Here is a 24,640-nt window from a genome sequence, read left to right on the forward strand (position 1 = left end):
TAACCAATGGCCCTGGTCCTTTGCCCCTCTAATCATAGAAAGCAATAGTTTGAATGTAGCTGCAGTACAATGTGAGTTGCTATTGCATTCACACTCCATAAAGTTATGGAAATAGTGGAGTGCTGCAGCAAACAGCTAGAATTCCCCTTTATTATACTATGATTTGAGTAATAAAGCAAAGTAGTGTTTTGGAGAATGTTCTCATGCATTTCATCTTGCCAAGCGAATCATTAAAGTTATGGTGCTAGCCTGTACAGTGCTGGGAACTCACCTTGGGATGGTGACTGGTAAAATTACTATACAAGTTTTAAAGAATACATAGAGGTGTTTTTCATCTAGCAGAATGCACTTGTTTTGCATTTTTGGGGCTAAATGGTGTACAAATATCATAGTGCCCTGTTAGGGTGATAGGATAATATGATTTGAACTGTAGATGCCTATCACAAAACGTTATACATTTAACTATAGGGCTAGGACTTGCAACTCTCATGGACCAGGGCTCAGGGGTTGCTCACCTGTCCTGGCTCCATTGCCAGGCTCTGAGTCTCATTTTGCCATTGGCTGGCTCCCTGTGCTCTTGTGCGTATCAGGTTATAATGGTAACGTGGAGCAGATCTCCAATGTCACTCCCTTAGGTCTTTTAAAGTTCGCTCAAATGGCTGCACGTTACCTGTGTATCCAAGTAGTAAAGCATACACTGTCTACTAAATGCAAAGACTCCTATCCACTTGTCTAACCCAGATCTGCTATATCTCTAGGCTCTCAAACGCATTCTCTAAAGTGTGCCTTCTTTTCACTGCTAATCCGCACACTCGGCACTGCTGTCTGCATATAAATACTTGACTTTGCTGTTACAAAGTGCTGTCCACATACTAGACTTATTTGTACCAAGGTGCCGGTCTGCATACTCAACTCTGCTGTTCCAGTGGGCTGTCTGCATACACACTGCTGGCCTAAAGTGTGCGCCCTCCTATGCTACAAGTAAAGGCACTTATGACTTGGCAGCATCAAAAAAGAGCATACCTGCCCTATTGGAAAAAGTAAGCACTGTGCTTGCTGGCCTAAGAGAACGGCCATTGCTGAATGCAGTGATAGAGACTCAATGCCTAGGTTAAAGGCTAAGCTAAAAAAATAAAAATCCCTTTGTTCCTGAAAGTGAGGAAAATTGCAAAGTTGCTTGTTTTTACAAGTATTTTGTAATTTTACCCATTTAAGAAAATGAGACAACTCCTTTACAGGATCTACTAGCTGAATTTTAGACGTAGCGGGCACTTTTTCTTAACACTGTCCTTCTTTCTATGATCAACTTCTGGTATTTGCTTCAAAAAGTGCACTAAAAATGGCATTCTTTAAAGCAAACTAAGCCAAGGCCCCTGATGGCAGTTCCATGAGTACTAGTAAAATGGCGGCATATATAAAAGTCTTGACAATTCCTTTCTTTAGAGCCATGACTTAGATGCTATGACTGCTTATAGAGAACCTGTGTTGATTTTAAAGCGAATGAAGAAGTAAATCAAAAACATAATTAGGAATATATAGCAAGATGAATTACTTGATGTGTTCCGGATTCTCAACAGGACACCAACCATATATCTCACATGCCAAATGAGTTTTATTACACTTTCCTGTTTTTATACCTGCAAGAAAACAGAGAAGAGAAGGACTTTTATGCTGTCTCCGCTCCATGGGGGATTTTCAGTATTATTCTCATTAGATCATTTGGTCACACATGTTTAGTTATTTTGCAATAACAGTCTATTTGAGAGTACTTACTGGGCTAGTGGTCACATAAATTAGCATGTTGGCATGAAGTGTGGTCAGAATTGTCATCAACCCAGTGATAAACAGTATATCCTCAAAATCCTCATTTCCAAGTTGTATGTTACCTGTATATGCTGATTTAGACAATAATTCATGAGAATCTTTTTCTCTAATAGTCATTATTGATGTGTTATTAGTATTAATATTATTATTGTTCCAAGCTTACCACATCATGGAAAAATCTTTTTTTATTATTTTATAGCAAGTAATAAAAATTAGATGGGGAGAGTACAGGCAAACAACAGCAGGCTATGGCCGTTTTGTGTCTAGGTACGTAGAAGTGTCAGTAGCCTGCTATTGTTTGCCTGTATCCTCCTCACCTGATTTTTATTGCTTGCTATGAAATAATAAAAACGATTTTTCCATGATGTAGCGAGTAGTGTCATCTTCACTTCTACTACTTGGGACTTTTAGTGACTTTTTGTATAATGACAGAGCACTACTGGTTATCACGGAAGTTAGTCATGTGTATAGACTATACCTGTGAATATCATCATGAGTTTTTGGGAGAAAGACGGTAGTGCCAAGAAGTTTTCTGTTTGCTTGTTAATATTATTATTGTTATTATTTTATGGCACTTTTACAAAATGATTGCTAAGATTGATATCGCAATAGTACAGGAAATTTGTTAGGAGTGTTACAATTCTTCTACATTTATACAGTTTGCAGTTTATATTGTCGATGTCACAACATTCAGACAAATACTACAACTCCAAAACTCCTCATCACAATATTTGGAGTGGTCACTGTCAATGGTGTTAAGATTTATACTGATCAAAGGCTGGGGGCAGTGGATCACTACCTGCAGTGGATCACTACCTAATCAGAGAGGCAGCACAGAGACCAAAGGTAACCCTGAAGGAGCTGCAGAATTCCCAAGCAGAGACTGGAGTATCTATCCATACAACCACAATAAGCCGTACACTCCATAGAGGTGGCCTTTATGGAAGAGTGGGCAGAAAAATGCCTTCACTTAGACACAAAAATTGTAAGGCTCGTTTTGAGTTTGTCAAAAGTTATGTGGGAGACTCCTAAAATGTATGGAGGAAAGTGCTGTAGCCAGATGAGCTAATAGAGACTTATCCAAAGGGACTTGCAGCTGTAATTGCCGCAAAAGGAGGCTCTACAAAGTACTGACTTAATTTAATGGGGCTGAATAGTTATGCACACTGAAGTTTTCAGTTATTTTGTTCTATTTGTTATTTGCTTCACAATGAAAAGAAACAAATGTTCACAGTTGTAGGCATGTTCTATACATGAACTGATGCAAACCCTCAAAAAAATGTGAAATTCCAGGTTGTGAGGTACCTAAATACGAAAAATGCCAATAAAGAATATTATATTCAGGTGTGGTATGAGTATGTATAGAATGCTTGAAGCATATTTGGTAAGATTACAGCCATATTGTTTCTCTAGGAGGTTCCTGAGGGAAAATAGGATCTGGTAGACCCCTTTATAACACCTCATTTACCGAATATCACTGTCAGACCCTAGGAGAAGCAACGAGTACTGCAGATCTGTCCATATCTCCTACGATGTTCTCCTCTGCTAGAAGTGCTCACAGATCCAATTCGTAAGACATATTTGTATTTTATCCCTTCTATTCTATACTGGTTTTGCCTGTGTGTATGTCTTTTTATTAACAGAAAAGACTGACCGGCACATCCAAAACTAGAAATAGGTGTGTAGGGGGGTGCTTACTAGGAGCAGCTACCTCCATATACAACTAACCAATAAAGTAGCACTCTGTAACGCTAAGTATGCGAACATGAAATATATGGAATTTGAACAGCATTACTGCTCTAGAAAATAGAAATAACTAAGAAATCTGTAGCGTCTACGTCTCTGCCTCCTGCCCGGCAGAGACGCTGCTCCCCTTACCGCCACGGCCCTGGTCCGGCATCCTCTGCTCCTCCCTCCTGCTCCCACGCCGTGTCTGCCTGGGGTGCGCACACCGCACGCAGATCCCCGGGCACTGTTCTTAGGGCACGCGCTTCCTGTTTCTTAAAGGGGCAGCGCGCGCCGTCCTAAAATGTCCCCGGCCAATGGCCGGTGGACATCTGCTATATAAGGCACCTCCTCCATAATGGAGGTGCCTGTGCAATGTTGTAGTTTGTTTTGTCTAACACTCTCTCCAGCCCTCAGGTTCCAGTGCTTGCCCGCCAGCCTGTCTATCAGCCGTGCCCTCCAGCCTGTCTTTCAGCCGTGCCCGCCAGCCTGTCTTTCAGCCTGCCAACCGAGCCCGTCCGTATTCCTGCACTACCTGCCTGCCTACCAGCCGTGCTCATCTGCCAGACCATCTGCCGTGACTGTCCGCTTCGGCTGCCAATCCCGTGGAAGTCGCCTGCTCTCTCAAGGTCGGTCCAAGAGTGGCACCTGGTCCACCTTCCCGGTCCCTCCTTGGCTCACAGAGTCGACTAAGCCGCCGTGTAGCCAGGATCGGTCCGGGTGGGTCCTTAGTTACGCCCCTCTGGTCCCTCCTTGTACCACAGCACAGTGATTTCACCATCAGGACCCGTAACAAAATCTTAGTGCATTAATTGGCCAATTCATGTGTAAGAGACCAAAGTACTTTGATAGACCAAAGTACACATGCAGACTTTGGTTTCTGAGAGAGGAATTCACATTGGCAGGGTCCTGTGGCTACCAGGTACACATGAATTGGCCAATTAATGCACTAACATTTCTCAATTATTTCTATTTTCCTGAGCAGTATTGCTATTCAAATTTTATATATTTCATGTTCGCATACTTAGCGTTGCAGAGTGCTACTTTGCTAGTTGTCTTTTTATTAGTTCATATTTCATAACCTTTTGGTATATTAAATATAAAATGTAATAAGTTTGTTCCTTGCTGCGCTAAACGTACCCACAAACCCTGAAGAGGGCAAGAATTGCTTGGTTAGGCTACCCTGTGTCACTGTTCCCCAATTGAATGCAGATCTCTTAATAGGAATCTGCCTATAAGCATGGAGGTGTTCCTGAACAGCCCAAGCACAAGATGTCAAAACAGTTTTATCCTTAATTTACATCTCTAATTAAAGAGATTCTTTGGGCATATAGTATTGATAACTTATGCTTAGTCATCAATATCAGATTGGCCGTTCAACGCCCTGTGCTCCACAACCAGCTGTTATCAGCTTCGCAGGCAGCCAGATATAAACAATGAACAGAGCTGCACTTTTCAGTCCAATAAGTGCTGAGCAATCACTGACAAGTACTGCAGAACAGCTCCAATTCAATAGAATGGGATCTGAACCTCAGCACCTCGGCAGAGGCTGCTCCAAAGTGAATGGCGCTGCACAGTGGAGCTATATAAACTAGAAGAAGAAAAACAAACTAATTTACCATTTCCACTAATTACAGGTTCTCCTTTAGTGCAGTTTAAGTCTTCACTGCATTTGCCATCTAAAATAGTTGGACTCTAAATAAATAAAAAAACAGAGTGGACAATTTAACTGTAATGTCACATCACAACCAGGTCAGCACTTCAAATTCTTGATCATAATATCATCAAACCACTCGGCATACATGCATTTATTTGATTTTCAGGCAATTAAAAAAAATAGGTGCCATGGTAAAGACAGCTATTTTTTCTTTACAGAACTATCTCTGTACAATGTGATTACATTTTCAATCTCATCACAATATTGTAAAATTACCACATGTAAATAAGTTGTTTGATAGCAACTTGTAGAAATATTCACTTACTGAAGCAAATAAAGACACCCCAAAGTTGGCTATACGCATTAGATTAATGACTTTAGAAATTTCGGAACCTACTGATTTCAGTGGGACCAACTGAAGTCTATGGGGGTCTCCCAACTCTTCCCCATCAGATGACATTGAGAAAGAAAGGAATGGGGCATGTTGAATTGCAATGCCTGATCTTCTATTCCCAAGATTGTTAAGTTGATGGCTGAACGTGCATGTGTTTGGAAAGGGTCGGGAAAGATACAGAACCTTAGGGTCAACAACTATCTGATGAGTATGGATACCATAAGTCTTCCAGGATTAATTTAGTCTTCAGGACTATAAATAACAAAAAGATTCTGCTTACCTCTGGACACAAGCCCAAAACTTGTCCCGGTGTTGAAACAAAATTTGTAACCAAAAATAGGACATTTTCTCCCTGTAATAAAAAGTTTATCATATATACAGTACATCATATTTGATCATTTTGTTGATATTAAAAATGTATGACCAAGATAGCATAGCTATTTCCATAACATGATTTAACAATATTCCTGAAGGTCAAATATTTTACTTGACATACAGTGGTGTGAGAATGTGTTTACCCCCTGTCTGATTTCTTATTCTGTTGCATGTTTGTCACACTTAAATGTTTCAGATCACAAAACAAATTTAAATATTAGACAAAGATAACACAAGTAAACACAAAATGCAGTTTTTAAATGAAGGTCTTTATTATTAAGGGAAAAAGAAGTCCAAACCTACAGGGCCCTGCGTGAAAAAAGTGATTGCCCCCTAAACCTATTAACAGGTTGGGCCACCCTTAAAGCAAAGACTGCAATCAAGTGTTTGCGATAACTGGCAAAGAGTCTTTTACAACGCTCTGGAGGAATTTTGGCTCCCTCTTCTTTGCAAAATTGTTGTAATTCAGCCACATTGGAGGATTTCCGAGTAGGAACCGCCTTTTTAAGGTCACGCTACAGCAGCTCAATTAGATTAAGGTCAGGAGTTCGACTAGACCACTCTAAAGTCTTAATGTTTTTCTTAAGCCAGTGGTGGACTTGCTGGTGTGTTTTGGATCATTGTTCTGCTGCATAACCCAAATGTGCTTCAGCTTGTGGTCACAAACAGATGGCCAGACATTCTCATTCAGGATTTTTTGGTAGACAGCAGAATTCATGGTTCCATTTACCCCAGCAAGTTTTCCAGGTGCTGAAGCAGCAAAACAGCCCCAGACCTTCGCACTACCACCACCATGTTTTACTGCTTCTGTCACGACACAGCTGTCGGGGGACCAGGGATCAGGGGCTCCTACCCTGTCCCTAACCCTAGGGGGTGCCCTAGCTCGCCCTATTCGCCGGGATACCTCTGAAGGTGAGGATGCCGGGGCCTCCGCCCTCGCCCTAACTCCTGAGTTAGCCCTCCGTCTGTTCTCTTCCCCCACCCAGGGAAGGGGGCACTACCATGCACCGTAGTACACCGACCAGACAACAAGGCTACACAGACAGGGGTTAACAGAAAACTTCAGGCACACAAAATATTCACTCACATATAAAAGGTAAGCATCAGGGTGTGGAGGTAGGGGAATAAACCAAAATGGAGAAGGATAAGGAATTACCATGCATACAAACCAGACAACAGTCACTACTAATTCCTTCAACACTCCTTCTCATTAGAACTCCTCTCCCTCCGTTAGCCATGCAGCAAATGCTAGCTCTAACAAGGATTTGTATCAGAGCCCAGATTATATAGGGAAAAGAAGTGGCTAACCAAGCTCAGCTGTGAGCACAGGGATTTCCAACATGGCCGTTTAACCCCTGTTCTGACAGAAGAAATAAACACATTTAAAATGACGGAGAAGTGCTTTTTCTCGGAGCTGGAGTAGGAGCCATCCGAGGCTGAGGTCTCCTGGCTTCAAACTGTCGCAGTAACCCCGTGACAGTTGCTATGATATTCCTTTTCTGAAACACTGTGTTACTTCTATGCCAGATGTAATGGGACATACACCTTCCAAAAAGTTCAACTTTTGTCTTATCAGTCCACAGAGTATCTCCCAAAAGTCTTGGTGATCATCAAGATGTTTCCTGTCAAAACCGAGATGAGCCTTTATGTTCTTTTTGCTCAGCGGTGGTTTTCATCTTGGAACTCTGCCATGCATGCCATTTTTGCCCAGTCTCTTTCTTATAGTGGAGTTATGAATACTGATCTTAACTTGAGGCAAGTGAGGCCTGCAGTTGTTTGGATGTAGTTGTGGGGTCTTTTGTGACTTCTTGGATGAGACGTTGCTGCGCTCTTGGGGTAATCTTGGTCGGCCAGCCACTCCTGGGAAGGTTAACCACTGTTCCATGTTTTCATCATTTGTGGATAATGGCTGTCACTGTGGTTAACTGAAATCCCAAAGCTTTATAAATGGCTTTATAACCTTTTCCAGACTGATAGATCTCAATTTCTTTGTTTCTCATTTGTTCCTGAATTTCTTGGGATCGCAGCATGATGTCTTGGTCTACTTCACTTAGTCAGGCAGGTCCTACTTAAGTAATTTCTTGATTGAGAACAGGTGTGGCAGTAATCAGGCCTGTGTATAGCTAGGGAAATTGTACTCAGCTTCCCAAACATGTGATAAACAACAGTTAATTTATTTTTTAAGGGGAGGAGGGGGCAATCACTTTTTCCCACAGGGCCCTGTAGTTTGGATTTCTTTTTCTTTTAATAATAAAGACCTTCATTTAAAAACTGCATTTTGTGTTTACTTGTGTTATCTTTATCTAATATTTAAAATTGTTCTGTGATCTGAAACATTTAAGTGTGACAAACATTCAAATGAATAAGAAATCAGGAAGGGGGCAATCAGTTTTTCACACAACTGTAAGTATGTAGTAATATGGAAAAAAAGAGAATCCCAGAAATTATTATGGAGTTACTATGTAAACTTTTCTTGTGGATTGCTTTATTCCAACATTATGCTGTTAAAGGGAATCTATCATTGGAATTTCATTCCTAAATTATTTATAAGTGCATTAAGTTCTTTCAAAGACAAGTCCAGCAATATCTTTACATGGCCAGTCTGTTCCTTCATTACTGAGAAGCCAATTATTGAAATTATATGCAAATGAGGCTAAAAGACTAGAGTAGATCTGAAGACTGTCACTCCAGCTCTATTCCCCACCCAGCTCAGCTTACTCCCACTTGACTGAAAACTCCTTTGCCTGAAGTCAGACAGTCAGAGGCTCTTATTTAATTAGAAGGAGGTGGCATTTGGCAGGGAATAGAGCTGGAGTGACAGAGGCTTCAGATCTACAATAGTCTTCAGCCTCACTGGCATATCAATTCAAATGCTGATTTCTCAGTGAAGGAGGAATGGATTGGCCATGTAAAGGAATTGCTGGACTTGTCTTTGAAAGAGCTGTGTGCACATATAAATAGTATTGGGGGTGAAATCCTGCTAACAGATTATCTTAAATTAAATATGGTTTGATCTTTGTTTAATCTAACTCTTCTCTTTTTCTCATGTAGTTGTTAGGTCCTACTTTCTTGATTAGTATCCCTAATTTCTATAGTAGTCAAAGTTATGTTTTATATTCAAATACATTTCCAGGTCTCTAACATACACTAAAGATCCATGTACACTGCACGATTATCGTAAACGCCTGTTCCTAGTGTGAACGAGTGCTCCCTTTACCTGACAAAGGAGTAAAATGCTTGTTTTTCTCATGAAAAGATTTTTTATGCTGCACGAAAAATGATTGTATGATTACGTTATGTACTAAATAGCTAAATACTTTGCAAAACTAAAAAAGACTTGGGTGTATGGGTGGACGGCAAATAACATCATGGAATGCATTAAAAGAGTCATTGATGCCAATGACAAGAACATAGTTTTGCCTCTATACAAGTCACTAGTCAGGCCTCACTTAAAATACTGTTCACAATTTGGGGCTCAAGTGTATAACAAAGTCATAGTCAAACTAGTGAGGGTACAGAGAAAAGCAAGGTTATTAAGAGAATGGGTGGACTGCAGTACCAAGACAAGTAATTAAACTTGAGTTATTCAGTTTGCAAAAACAAAGACTATGGGGTGATCTAATTACAATCTATAAAAATGTAAATGAGAGCTTTATAATGATCTCTTTACACCTAGGCCTGCAACAATGACAAAGGGGCATCTTCTTCTAGAGGAAAGAAGGTTTAATTTTAGCAACACAGATAGCGATTCTCTTCTGTAAGGGCAGTGAGACTATGGAAATCTCTGCCACGACATGTTATAATGGTCGATTAACTAAAAAAAAAAAAGTTCAAGAAGGGCTTGGATGCCGTTTTTGATAAATATAATATTACAGGTTATGGGTACTAGACTCTGAGCTGGGACGTTGATCCAGAGAATGAGTCTGATTGCCGTATGTGGAGTCAAAAAGTAATTTTTGCACTAACATAAGGCAAGTAGCATTTGCCTCGTGTGGTTTTTGCCTTATTCTGGAACAACATGTTAGGTAATGGGTTGAGCTCGATAGACTTTTGTCTTTATTCAAACTTATGAAACTAAGATATTAGTCATCTGAAGGATTCGTTAAAAAAAAATATCACATGGTATGTCATAATTTGTGATCTCACCTGAGATGGTTTCACGAAGTCAGCTACATCCCATAATCTTTCTTGAAATTCCCTAAATTTTTTGATCACAGATGCTCCTTTCATTTTGGTTATCACGGAAATCTGTGGATCATTGTCACTTTCTTGGTAGCCCTTTTTCACTATAAACACCCACCTGTTAATAAACCATACATTAGGAAAAAAGTAGAAATAGTAAGTGCTACCTTTAGGCTGCGTGCCCACGATGCGTTTTTCAAGCGTTTGTCGCGGAATTTACGCAGCGAAAACGCTTAAAAAACGCTTGGTAATACGTGCCCCATGGTCTCCAATGATTATCTGCATGTGCTGTGCACATGCTGCGGAAATTTCCGCTGTGGATCATCATTGCGGAAAAATATGCAGCATGTCCATTAATTTTGCGGACATGCAGCGTAATTGCCGCCATTGACCTGCACTGAAACGCATAATATCCATGTGAACACATTTGCTCACACGGATATTATGCGATTCTATGTGCGGATGGTACCCGGGTTTGGAGAAGAGGAGACTCTCCTCCAGAGCCGGGTACCATGGTACCTGTTAAAAAAAAGAATTTTAAATAAAAAAAAAGATTATACTTACCTTCCGATGGCCCCCGGTGTTTTCTCCGCTGCGTCTGGTCTGTTGTATGGGTCGTGGTGGTGTGAAAGGACCTGCCATGGTGTCATTTATTCATATGACAGGTCACGAGACCGCTGACGTCGGTGGTCACGTGACTTGTCACATGACTCAATGACGTCACCGCAGGTCCTTTAACACCACCGCGACCCATACAACACACCGGACGGAGCAGAGAGGGGCCATCGGTAGGTAAGTATAATCTTTATTTTTTACCATTCTTATTCTTTTTAATTAACTATTACTTGGTCACACTATATAAATCCATGCTGGTTGCATGGATTTATATAGTGTGACCAAGTTGTCAAGCACTTTTCCAAGTGATGCTAAAATCGCTAGGAAAAGCGCTTGATAACCCGCATGCGGAAATGCATGTGAAGAATGCTTGACAAACGCTTCTACCTGGCGGGAAAAATGCATGTAAAATCCGCATGCATTTTTCCTGCCAGGGAGAAGTAGAAAAAATCTGCAGCATTTCTGCATCGTGGGCACATAGCCTTAGATTCAATAAGTATTATATTATTCCATTATTAAACATTGCCTTGTTATCCTCCTTAGAGGTGTTCTCTGGGAATAGAAAAAAATAAATAACTAAAGGAAATGTCCTTATAAATATATTCCTAAATACATTTAATTAGCAAATCACAATCGTTTTGTCTAGGTAGGTAATCACTATAAAATTCTTACACAAGCAGAAACCTGTCCTAGGTTATTAGTATGAAAATAGAAAATGTTGTTCCAGCTCCTCGAATTAAAAAGCTCAAGCTTTATTTAAATAAAATTAAAAATACCATTACCACTCGCAGCCAGAGAAAGACAGACAAAGAACGCTGGATTGTTGCTTTTCCTCCCAATAAGTTCTATGACGAGAAATGGAATTTTTCATTATATTTAATAAAAGCTTGACCTTTTTTCATTTCTGGCGCTGGATCAACTCTTTTTTACTATTTTTGTACTCTTGTATATGTCTGGTCAGAACGAAGTTTCATGCACCTTGGAGATTTGAATACTTATAATGAGCTGGCTTTGCTGTTTTTGTATCTCATTAAATCAGATGCCTGTGAGCATGTGCAGTAGGAAGTTCATCCCCCTCCCTTCTTCTGGGGAAAGATGTGCTCTCAGTGGATATTCTAATACAGGAGATACAATAAGTGATGAGGTAAGAAGAGGCTGTTCACACTGATGTCCACCTTATCTTTCTGATCTAATACAGGAGATACCATATGTATTGAGATAAGAGGCCACTCACACTGCTGCCCATCCAGTCTTTGTGATCTTTTACTGGAGACATCCAGGGTGCTGCGGTAAGAAGACACTGCTCATACTGCTGTACACCCTGTCTTTCTGCCCTTATACTGGAGATCTAAGGGGTGCTGAAGTAAGAAGAGGCTGTTCAAACTGCTGTTTACCCAGCCTGTCTGATCTAATACTGGAGAAAACAGGAGTGCAGTGGTAAGAAGAAGTTGCTCACACTGTTGTCCACTCTGTCTTTCTGATCTAATACTGGTGTCACGGGTGTGTCAGGTGTGACAGACAGTCATTCTGGATCCGGCTGTAGAAGATCACTGCACTTGGCCTTGCAGACACCTTCTTGATCCTTTCACCATCCCTCCCTCTCTAGGACTCACTGGTGAGCTCCACTTTCTGCTGCTAATTAACACACCCTTGCTGGACCTTTAAATAACACCCAGTCTCTCCAGTGAATCACTGGTGATAGAAGTATATTCCTCTGTTCAGGCCTGGAGTTCTAGCAGTTTCTTCTTGGAGTCCCTTTGTGATTGTTGTCATGATCGCTCTGGTGTCTTCCCAGAGCTAAGTGTATCCCCTTGTCTGTTTATCTTGTTTGTCTTTAGTTGCAGTGGGGCTGACTTTTGCTCAGCCCTACCCCTCCCTACCTAGGGCCTAGCTCTAGGGTCAGTCAGGAATTAGGTATCCTGTTCAGCGATAGGTGAGGAACCTATTTAGGGACGATAGGGGAGCCAGGGTGTTGCAAGATCTACCTAGGGGTCTCCACTCTCCCTTTCCCTAGTTGCTGGGCTCCCCCCCACCTCTTCCCATCGTCGTACACTGGGTCCTTCCCATACCTAGCATGACAACTGGAGATACCAGGAGTGCTGAGGTAAGAAGAGACCACTCATACTTCTGTCCATCTTGTCTTTCTGATCTAATACTGAAGACAGCAAGAGCGCAAAGGTAAGAAGAGGCTGCTCACGCTGCTGTCCACGGGTCTTTTTGATCTAATTATGGAGATACAAGGGATGCTGAGGTAAAAAGAGGCTGTTCACACTGCTGTCTACCATGTATATTTGATCTAATACTGGAGATACTCGAGTTCATCAAGCAGTAAGAGGCTGCCCACACTGCAGTACACCCTGTTTTTCTGGTCTAGTACTGCTGCGCAGCTTGTCTTTTTGAATGACAGTATATGGTATAGTTATCTTGAGGTAACAGCAGTGGAGCTTGCCATTTCACATGCTCACTGGCGCTTGTACTAACATTCTGAGAAGGTTTCCGTCAGTGTAACAAGGTAGTTGCAATTTTAATTCTACAGTAATTACCTACCTAGATAATAACTAAAAATCTATTTAATAATTTATGCAGATTGTATTGTGAAATCTATGGTTATTCTCATCATAATAAATTAAAATTGAAAAGGGTTTCTACTTGTTATAAAAAATTCTCTATATTCTCAAGAATGGAGGGATTCTGGAGTCTAGCACCAGCAGTTGACAGTTTCCTCTGCTTGCAGCATTGGAGAGCACACAGTGGAGTCGGCAGCACAATTGTTAGAACCTTGCTGTTAGGTTTTTTTTCCTTTGCTGGTCACATGACCTTGTTGGCCTATTTAATCCTGCTCCGCCCTTCTGGCTTTGCTGGACTTCATTGTATATCTACTTTCTAGCTAGCCTGTGCTCTGTATCTAGCTCTGTTAGTTTGCTTGGTCTACGGACCTCTATGTTCTATCTATTTTGTTTGTTCGTCTGTCTGCTACTATTTCTGTTAGGAGGTGTCCCATATTCCTCCCAGTCCTTAGTACTTGTAGGGATTCCCTCCCCACATCTATAGGTCTCCGTACAGACTAGATTAGGACTTTAGCAGGTCTGATCGCAGGATCAGGTTCCCTGTTACATCGTAGGGATTCAGCTGAGTCCTATAGTAGGGACAGATCTCCTCTCTTTCCTTAGCTTTGGTAGCAGAACATAACAGTAAGTCCAGCCTGCAAATTCTCTAAGGAAAGATTTTTTTTTTTTGTTCCATCATGGTGTCGGTTCAGGATTTGGCTAAACACCTGCAGGGACTCTCTCTGGAAGTGGCCGAGCTCCGTCAGCACGTGAGTAACTGTCCTGGAGCATATTTCTTGGAGCCTAAGGTATGTTTGCCGGATTTATTTTTTGGTGAACATCGAGAATTTTTTTCATTTAAAAATGCTTGCTTATTGTATTTTCGTTTGAGACCCAAGTCCTCTGGGGATGAATCCCAGCGCGTAGGGTTCATAATGTCACTTTTGCGCAAAGAGCCTCAGGAGTGGGCCTTTTCTTTGCAACCTAGTGATACATGCTTCAGATCAGTGGATAGTTTTTTTTCTGCTTTAGGATTATTATATGATGATCCTGACCGTGTGGCATCAGCTGAGACTGAGTTGAGACGTTTAAAACAAGGATCAGGTAATGTGGAAAAATATTGTACTCATTTTCGTCGTTGGTCCACTCAAACAGGGTGGAACGATTCTGCTCTGAAAAGTCTATTTCTTGCTGGGCTCAGTGAAAGGGTTAAAGACCTGCTAATTGCTTATCCTACACCTGAGGATTTGCAACAGGCTATGCAATTAGCTATACGGGTGGATAGAAGACTGCGTGCTAGGGTTAATGAGAGCAAATCCTCTGCTATGTCAGTTTCTGGTTATGATAATGTGTGTACTAACAGTGGTGAACCGATGGAGATTGGATCGGTGGCACCTCGCTCTCAAGAAAAAGACCGTCGTTTTTCGGAAGGCTTGTGTTTCTATTGCGGAAAATCTGGTCATTTGATTAAAGGCTGTGAGCTTCGTATGAAGAAAGAAAAAAAAATGGTCAGTCACGCCCGTATTGCCTGTTTAAATTCCAAGGGTATATTTTTAGCTGCTTCCACGATTGCTCAGGAAAAATTAATGGAATTTCGGGTGTTTGTTGATTGCGGGTCTACACTGAATGTAATTGATGGGGGATTCGTGGAAAAACTCAATTTAAAACCTGAACCTTTATCATCCCCCATTGCTGTGGTTTCTGTGGATGGCTCCCCTTTGAAGAATATTACTCTCAAGGTCAGTGAATTTCCTCTCACTATTAATGGTGTTCACCATGAGAAATTGGATTTGGTAGTGTTGAATAACTTGCCTTCTCCAGTAATATTGGGTTTGCCCTGGTTAAAATTTCACAATCCTGTACTGGATTGGTCTACCAGTGAAATTAAATCCTGGAGCCATAAATGTTATGACAAGTGTTGTAACGGGCGTATTGCAGCTTTGGATAGGGGAGAATTGCCTGTTCCTATTCAGGATTTTTGGAGAGTTTTTTCTGAGAAGGAATCGCAGGTTTTGCCTCCCCATAGAGACTATGATTGTTCTATTGAATTTGTCCCTGGAGCGATTCTTCCTAAAAGTCGTTTATTTAACCTTACTATTCCTGAGAGGAAGGCTTTGGAGGAATACATACAGACAAGTTTGGCCGCCGGTCACATTAGGCCCTCTAAGTCTCCTGTGGCGGTTGGATTTTTTTTTGTAAAAAAAAAGGACGGCGGTTTACGTCCTTGTCTGGATTTTCGTGAGATTAACAAAATTACGGTACGCAATCCTTACCCACTGCCATTGATTCCTGATCTGTTTAACCAGTTATTGGGGGCCAAGTGGTTCTCTAAAATTGACCTTAAGGGGGCATACAATCTGTTGCGCATGAAGGAGGGTGATGAATGGAAGACTGCTTTTAACACTCCTGTGGGTCATTTTGAGAATCTGGTTATGCCTTTTGGTCTTACTAATGCTCCTGCATTTTTTCAGAATCTGATTAATGACATCCTTAGACCTTTGATCGGTAAAAATGTGGTTGTGTATTTGGATGACATTTTGATTTATTCGCCAGATCTGGAGTCTCATTGGCGGAGCGTGCGTGAGGTATTACAGTTATTAATGGACAATTCGCTTTTTGCTAAGCTGGAGAAATGTGAGTTCGCTGTACAGAGAATTAGTTTTTTGGGCTACATTATCTCCAGCAAAGGTTTTGAGATGGATCCGGTTAAGGTTCAGGCTGTGCAGGAATGGCCTAGGCCTATTGGTTTGAAATCGATACAGAGGTTTTTGGGTTTCGCCAATTACTATAGAAAATTCATAAAAAATTTTTCTAGTATTGTCAAACCTCTGACTGATCTCACCAGGAAAGGTGCTGATGCGGTTCAGTGGTCTTCTGAGGCCATTGAAGCTTTTGTGTATCTCAAGGAGAGGTTCACCTCTGCTCCCATCCTTATGCAGCCTGATGTTACTAGGCCGTTTTTGGTTGAGGTTGATGCTTCCTCTGTGGGGGTTGGCGCAGTATTGTCTCAGGATAACGGGGATGGATTACATCCCTGTGCCTTTTTTTCAAAAAAATTTTCGGAGACTGAATTGAATTACGATATTGGTAATCGGGAATTATTGGCTATTAAACTCGCATTTGAACACTGGCGCCACTTCTTGGAAGGTGCGGAATTTCCCGTTCAGGTTCTTACGGATCATTAAAATCTGATATATCTTGATGCTGCCAAGCGCCTGAATGCCCGTCAGGCTAGGTGGGCACTGTTTTTCTCGCGGTTTAATTTCTCCGTTACTTACATCCCTGGTACTAAGAATGTTAAGGCGGATGCCTTGTCTCGCAGTTTTTCTCCCATAGTCGGTGCTGAGAAAGAGGAAAACATTTTACAAGAAGGTGTTGTGATAGCTGCTTTAGACTCCGTTTTGGAAGATGAGATTCTTAAAGCTCAGGAGAATGCCCCATCTAACACTCCTCATGGGAGGTTGTTTGTGCCTGGGACCTTTAGGAGAGATTTGTTTGTTGAGTGTCACGAATCTCGGTTGGCAGGTCATCCCGGAATCTCTGAGACCAAGAGACTGGTGGGTCGCAGTTTTTGGTGGCCTGGATGGCAGAAGGAAGTCATTAAGTGGGTGCGCCAATGTACTATATGTGCTAGATCTAAGTCCTCACATACTCCTGCTGCGGGGTTACTTTGTCCTTTGGAGGTCCCCAGTGCTCCTTGGACACATTTGGCTATGGACTTTATAACTGACCTTCCCCCCTCTGAGGGTTTTACTGTCATCTGGGTGGTCGTGGACCGTTTTAGCAAGATGTGTCACTTGGTTCCCTTCGTCAAACTGCCCTGCGCTAAAACTCTCGCTAAGGCCTTTGTCAAGGAAATTGTCAGACTTCATGGCGTTCCTACTGACATTGTTTCTGATAGGGGTCCTCAGTTCGTGGCTCGTTTTTGGCGTGCCTTTTGTGACAGGTTGGGAATTCATTTGTCGTTTTCGTCCGGATATCATCCTGAATCTAATGGCCAGACAGAAAGGAAAAACCAGGATGTTGAGCAGTTCTTGCGTTGTTTTGTGGCAGACAATCAAGAGGGGTGGTCTGAGTTTCTGCCACTTGCCGAATTTGCTCTGAACAATCATACATCTTCTTCTGCTGGTTGTTCGCCTTTTTTTTGTTGTTCTGGGAGACATCCGTCGTTTGGGTCGTTCTCCAAGTTGGGATCTGCCGTGCCTGAGGAGGAGAATTTTTCCGGTGATTTGGAAAGAGTTTGGACGGATGTGCGTGGTAATCTTCAGGAGGCCAACAGAAAATCTAAAGACTACTTTGATAGGAAACGACAGGAGGTTTTGTTCGCTGTTGGTGACATGGTTTGGTTGTCCTCTAGGAATCTGCGGTTGAGGATTCCTTCTAAGAAATTGGGTCCCAAGTTTGTAGGGCCCTTTAAGGTGCTTCAGGTTGTCAACCAATCTGCTGTTAGGTTGGAGGTTCCTACCTCCTGGAGAATTAATCCGGTCTTTCATGTCTCTCGGTTAAAAAAAGCTGTTGTGTCGGATGGTGACGCCTCTGCCTCTGTTCCTCCGGTGGTGGAGGACGGGGAATATGAAATTTCTCGCATCCTTGACTCTAGACGGTATAGAGGTAGTTTGCAGTATCTTGTGGCCTGGAAAGGTTTCGGACCCGAGGATAACTCTTGGGTGAGGTCAGATGATGTTTCCGCGTCCAGACTTATCAGAGCGTTTCACAGGAGATTTCCTGATAAGCCTGGTCCTAGGGGATCCGGAGGATCCTCTTAGAAGGGGGGGTACTGTTAGAACCTTGCTGTTAGGTTTTTTTTCCTTTGCTGGTCACATGACCTTGTTGGCCTATTTAATCCTGCTCCGCCCTTCTGGCTTTGCTGGACTTCATTGTATATCTACTTTCTAGCTAGCCTGTGCTCTGTATCTAGCTCTGTTAGTTTGCTTGGTCTACGGACCTCTATGTTCTATCTATTTTGTTTGTTCGTCTGTCTGCTACTATTTCTGTTAGGAGGTGTCCCATATTCCTCCCAGTCCTTAGTACTTGTAGGGATTCCCTCCCCACATCTATAGGTCTCCGTACAGACCAGATTAGGACTTTAGCAGGTCTGATCGCAGGATCAGGTTCCCTGTTACATCGTAGGGATTCAGCTGAGTCCTATAGTAGGGACAGATCTCCTCTCTTTCCTTAGCTTTGGTAGCAGAACATAACAACAATGATGTCAATGCTCCAAACTGTCAATCAAGCATAAGTACACCAGAAAGCTGGAAGGCAGGGAGCAATGCACTCCTGCAAAAGGTGTTGTAAAAAACCATGTAAGAGATGGCTATGATCACAAACTGAAATAGATTGTGTTCAAATCACTGCATAAAAATTATATAGTTTGTCTACTATGGGTCATTACTTATTGTTGAACAGTTCTCTTTGATAATAAGTTAATTACAGTGTCTACTGCGGCTGGTACCTTGGGATCCAGTACCCTTATCTCTCTACTGTTGCCCTTGGCAGTCATCTGATGGTGAACCTGAGATCAAGTATTGAATTTTTCTACTGCACCACTCCAGTGGTCACTCGGGTTACTATTGCTGCCAATCATGCTAGGTATGGGAAGAACCCAGCATATGACGATGGGAAAAGGGGGTAAGCCCAGCAACTAGGGAAAGGGAGAGTGGAGACACCTAAGCTGATCTAACAACACCCTGACTCCTCTATCGTCCCTTAATAGGTTCCGCACCTATCGCCGAGCAGGATACCTTAGCTCTGGCTGACCCTAGAGCTAGGCCCTAGGTAGAGAGGGGGAGGGGTGAGCACTAGTCAGCCCCACTGCAACTAAAGACAAACAAGGGAAACATACAAGGGAATACACTTAGCTTTGAGAAGACACCAGAGAGATAATGACTACAATCCACAAAGGAACTCCAAAGAGAATCTAGCCGACTGCTAGAATTCCAGACTTGAACAGAGGAAATAACTCTATCACCAGCAACTCTCTGGATAAACTCACTGTATTTAAAGATCCAGCAAGGGTGTGTCCATTAGCAGCAGAAGGTGGAGATCACCGCTGGGTCCTAGAGAGGGAGGGATGATGAAAGGATCAAGAAGGTGTCTGCAAGGCCAAGTGCAGCGACCTTCTACAGCCGGATCCAGAATGACTGTCTGTCAAACCTGACACAGCCGTGACACCTGAGCTGTTACATGCACAACCATCCTACCATCACTGCTAAGAACAGTGACTTGCTGCAGTGATCATGTGTATATGGTTGGCATATAAGCAATGCAGGACAGTTAAAGGGAATCCGTCACATCCAAAATGCATTTTTAAATTGGCTATGCAGTTTTATAGGTGGCTTAGCCCCAATAACAAGCATATCTGTTACTAGTACAGTGCCTTTGAAAATAACTTTAATAATACATTTGTGGGCAAATGAGGGGGCTTCGGTGCACCCTTAGCATGACCAAGAGTTTGGTGCAGTGTTACAATTCCTTGTTTTTATATTGGGCATTTCTTCCGCATGACAATGCTTATGTCCCAGAGTGAGTGTCTGCATGCAATCTCCTTCCTGTCTCCTTTGTTCTGATGTCGGTCACTGCACTTCCAGATGTAGTCGTGTAGCAAGTGGCGTGAGAAGAAAGGAGATAGGGAGGAAAACATGGGCGGCCACTGTGTGCACATGGCCACACACACACCAGCAGCATTCAGACAGTGCTCGCTCTGAGAATTAAGCACTATCAATGAGAAGGGGGTGGGGGGAGGGCCCCAATATGCAAATGAGGAGGCATAACTGTGCTCCAGACTCTTGGCCACACCAAGGATGCCACGACGCCTCCTCATTTGCATATGAATTAAAAGGTATTTTTTCAGGCACTGTACCAATAACAGGTACAGTGCTAGTAAGGCTGTTATAGGGGCTAAACCCCTTACAATATTGTATAGCCCATTTAAAATGCATTTTGGGGGTGACGGCCTCCCTTTAACCAAGACCTGTGGGACCACATGACTAAAACTTTTTGAGTTGCGGGTAATTTACCAGAAGGCTATAAATTATTTTGCTATGTTATCTCTTACCCTGCTTTCAGTCCATTAAAAACACACACACAAAAAAAACAATAGCGTACAACCTCTTTAATTCTTGAAATGTTATGTCGGACTGGTCTGTGTATAACTCTGCAAGGACATTTCAAAACGCTATTGCAGAGTCAGCAGCTGCACAGAAATTGTGCAGCTGCAGGAGTGGGAAGTCAGCCATCAGAGATCACTGAACCCCATAGAGAAGGCAGCAATGGTTTATTACCATCTGTGCCTTCTTATTCACTATATACACAGAACTGAATGAGCAATTTGTATACAGTTTAGGAAGCACAAAACATCACTTTCCTCTCTTGTCCTTTTGACCATATGATCGCCAAGTGCTGGAAGGGAGCAGGAGCTGCAGGGTTTTATCAGACAATGATCAGATCTTCAGTGCAGGTACGAGGCCTTCCCCAGTTACAGGGGAAATCAGCAATAATAAAGAAAAATATGAATTTTGAAATGCTCCACAAAGATTTTTAGTTACTTTATTGGAGGCACAACTTGTGAAATACATGAAACAATAATAAAATCACCTCACCCTCACCAGGTCCAACACTGCATCTTCGTTGCTGCTCTCATGATTGTTTCTCAGTCAGAGGGCTTACTCACACAGCCGTCGGTTCTATCATGTGAGAGAATCTGGCTGATTATGCTAAAGTCACTCGGTCACTTTATGATAAAGTCACTCTGTCAGAGTTTGATCTGAGTGTCACCTTAGTGTGATACAATTCTCTCGCATGAGAACTTAATTTCCCAATCTTCTCTATTCTCCGAGTGCAGTCCGATGTTTCACACGCACCCATAGACATGTATATGTGCATGTGATCTGATTATCGGATGCAATTGCAGAATGCTGCGATTGTTTTCTCACGCTGAATCGGCATAAGAAAAAAAATCACAGATCTACACTGCCCTATAGTATAACATTGGGCCGAGTGCTGTCCGATAAAACATCAGATTGCACTTGGCCTTGTTATACACTAGTGTGAGCGAGCCCTAATAGTAAGTTCAGCCATGTATGACGTCTATCTCACGAAGCCGCTGAATTCAGTGATTGCCTGCAGCGCTGTTGGCGTGACATCACCTCTGCAGCCTATACGCAATCATCAGTGTAGCGGGAAGGGTGAGTAGCAGCTACTCCTATTATTTTTAACAGAGGCACCCCTTCATGAAGCTGAAAATTTTCTTTAAAGGAGGAGTGTCCTACCTTTTGGTGGTCTCTGGGCCACATTAGAAGGAGAGTTGTCTTGGGACACATTAAATACACTAACATTAATGAAAGCTGATGAGCAAAAAAAAAACGTCTGTGCATTATTTTTGTAATTTGCCACTAAAGATTAGCAAAAAGTCCACAGATAATAATTTTAATTATGCATTGACCCATTCGGAATATCTTTTATAATCATCAAGAAGGTCCCAAGTTTGTGATCATAAATATTGAAAATGTGCATTTTTTTTATATATTTTAAATATTTTTCTTGTAAAAGGAAAAAGAATAAGGGCAACATAAAACTAGCCACTGATTTTATTATGTCTTCTTTTCTTTTACTTGTCTAATAAAAAATATGAAAACAAATAAATTATGTTTTATTACTTAGATACAGTATGTATATTATGTACATTTTCTTTCTTTGTGATTATAAAATTAGTAGGATATTTGACATTGTATATATCACACATAATATATTATATACATTACATAGGATACACTAAGAGTGCTGTATACAGTATTGTTCAAAATAATAGCAGTGTGTTCAAAAACATGAGTTAAGCACAAAATCTTTATACTAGTTTTTATTTCCATGTATTGGGAACATTGCACACTGTTTTCTAATTCAAAAAATGAAGAGAAATGTATATAATTTTTAACTACTTTACAGAAAATAACAAAAAATGAACATTGGGCTGTTCTAAAAAATAGCAGCGTCTGCATTTTTCTTTACAAACTCACAATATGTACTCTTTTTTTGAGTATTTAGCATTCCTGTGAATCACTAACCTAATATTTAGTTGTATACCCACAGTTTTTTAGAACTGCTTCACATCTATGTTGCATAGAGTCAACCAACTTCTGGCACCTGTCAACTATTATTATTCTAGCCCACGATGCTTTGACTACATCCCACAATTTTTTGGCATTTGTTGGCTATGCCTCAGAAACAAGTGTTCTAACTGATTAAGGTCCGGGAATTGGGCTGGCCACTCCATAACCTCAATTTTGTTGAACTGGAACCAGGATTTTGCTTGTTTACTGGTGTGTTTAGGGCCGTTGTCTTGTTGAAACACCCATTTCAAGGGCATGTCCTCTTCAGTGTAAAGCAACATGACCTCTTCAAGTATTTTAATAAATGCAAACTGGTCCATGATCCCTGGTATGCGGTAAACAGGTCCAGCACCATAATAAGAGAAACATGCCCATATCATGATGCTTGCACCACCATGCTTCACTGTCTTCAAATTGTACTGTGGCTTGAATGCAGACTTTGGGGGTTGTCTGACAAACTGTCTGCGGCCCTTGGACCCAAAAAGAACAATTTTACTTTCATCAGTCCACAAAATGTTTCTCCATTTCTCTTTAGGCCAGTTGATGTGTTCTTTGGCAAATTGTATCCGCTTCAGTACATGTCTTTTTTTTAACAGTGGGACTTTGCGGGGACTTCTTGCTAAGAAATTAGCTTCACACAGGCGTCTTCTAACTGTCACAGTACTCACAGGCAACTTGAGACTGTCTTTGATCATTGTGGAGCTGATCATTGGCTGAGCCTTTACCATTCTGGCAATACTACAATCTATTCGAATGGTAGTCTTCCGTTTTCTTCCACGTCTCTCTGGTTTTGCTTTCCATTTTTAAGCATTGGAGATCATTTTAGCTGAACAGCCTATCATTGTCTACACATTATAAGTTTTACTCTCTCCAATCAACTTTTTAATCAAAGTATGCTGTTCTTCTGAACAATGTCTCGAACTACCCATATTTTTCAGGGTTTCAAGGAATAATGCATGTACAACATGTGCTGTCTTCACCCTTAAGTAAGGGCCACCTGATTCACACAGAATCATTGACCTCACTAATTGAACGCCGCACTGATATTATTTTGAACACATCACTTTTCAATTAATTATTCAAATACACTGACACAAAAACATGCAGATGATGAATGCTGAGTCTGTTGGTTTTCTTAGAATCTACTGCACCACCTGGTACAATATTTGACATGTGGTGATATAATTTATATCAAAAACAGTGATTAATCTGGTTAGTCATATTGGACTGATACTACTGTACATCCCAACAATAAAATTACACTGCTGTATATATCACACAGGATATAGTGAGACTGCATTATACATGATACATGGAGACTTGTATATATGCCATATTAATCACATAGGATGCACAGACTGATATAGACACTGAATAGTATACACAGAAACTGCTGTGTATATTACATACAATTATGGAACTTAATTCAGCATAGTGAGCTCCATGGTGGTGTTCAGTACTCAATCTTGCATGCATGCCTGCCCGCCCACAGTACTTCTCTGCAAAAAAATTAAAAGGCCGAAAGCCACTTGCGAGGAGCTGGTGTTGTTCTAAGGACTATTGGACCAATGGACGTAGAGCGGAATGCGCGGCTCTGAGGGATGCAGACTTTTTCCAGCACGGAGCACCGGTTATGTCAATCTTTATTGTTGTGTTTTTTAGAGATTTGCTTGCTCGTCAGTTTAAGGTGCACAAATCTCTTCTGGAAAGTGTTCAGCCTCACAAATCAATGTTTCCATTCAGTGACAGTAAGCAGAGGAAGATGTGCCAGCTAAATCTCATGTATAGATAAGGCCTACATTACCATTACTGTCCTGCATCTGGTGGGGGCATGTATGTCTTTGTTCCTCTCTGCAGGATTCAACTGTAATACACAATCCTGTAGACAGACTTGAGACTCTGCTTCTGGAAAATTCTTCATTGTTTGAGCTAAAAGCAAATGTTTAAGGGGGAGGATGTGAACATTTCTGCCCATCCAGGGGGTTGATCCCAGGAGCGGGAGAATAATAAGCACACATGTTTAGTGAGGAGTTGGTGGAGTGACGTCGAGGGGCTAAGATCGATTGCTGAGGTCCTGGAGCCCATGGATGGATGGCCTTTGGAGTTCGAAGATCGGTTGCCGACTAGGCTGGATACACGTGCTATAGTTGAGGGATCTGTCGTCTGGATTTGAGGAACTTTCTTAAAGACTGTTGCTGCTAGAAACGTGCTTCGGTCG

At 41.7% G+C, this 24,640-nt stretch overlaps 1 protein-coding gene across 3 annotated transcripts in view; it reads right to left on the bottom strand.

The window, feature by feature from the left end:
• The window catches only part of P2RX6 (purinergic receptor P2X 6), a 107,961-nt gene that overhangs the window by 34,697 nt on the left and 48,624 nt on the right, over window positions 1-24,640 (bottom strand). For all 3 annotated transcript variants that reach the window (XM_073676409.1, XM_073676410.1, XM_073676408.1), the window contains 4 exons: window positions 10,122-10,275; window positions 5,881-5,952; window positions 5,169-5,244; window positions 1,553-1,637 (listed from right to left, as the gene is read on the bottom strand). In XM_073676409.1, coding sequence (XP_073532510.1) covers window positions 1,553-1,637; window positions 5,169-5,244; window positions 5,881-5,952; window positions 10,122-10,275 — 387 coding nt within the window. The remainder of the gene's footprint in view (window positions 1-1,552; window positions 1,638-5,168; window positions 5,245-5,880; window positions 5,953-10,121; window positions 10,276-24,640) is intronic.

The sequence above is a fragment of the Phyllobates terribilis genome, unplaced genomic scaffold (assembly GCF_046119375.1).
Source record: "Phyllobates terribilis strain yellow unplaced genomic scaffold, ASM4611937v1 Scaffold_1__5_contigs__length_1240528914, whole genome shotgun sequence".
Classification (NCBI taxonomy): domain Eukaryota; kingdom Metazoa; phylum Chordata; class Amphibia; order Anura; family Dendrobatidae; genus Phyllobates; species Phyllobates terribilis.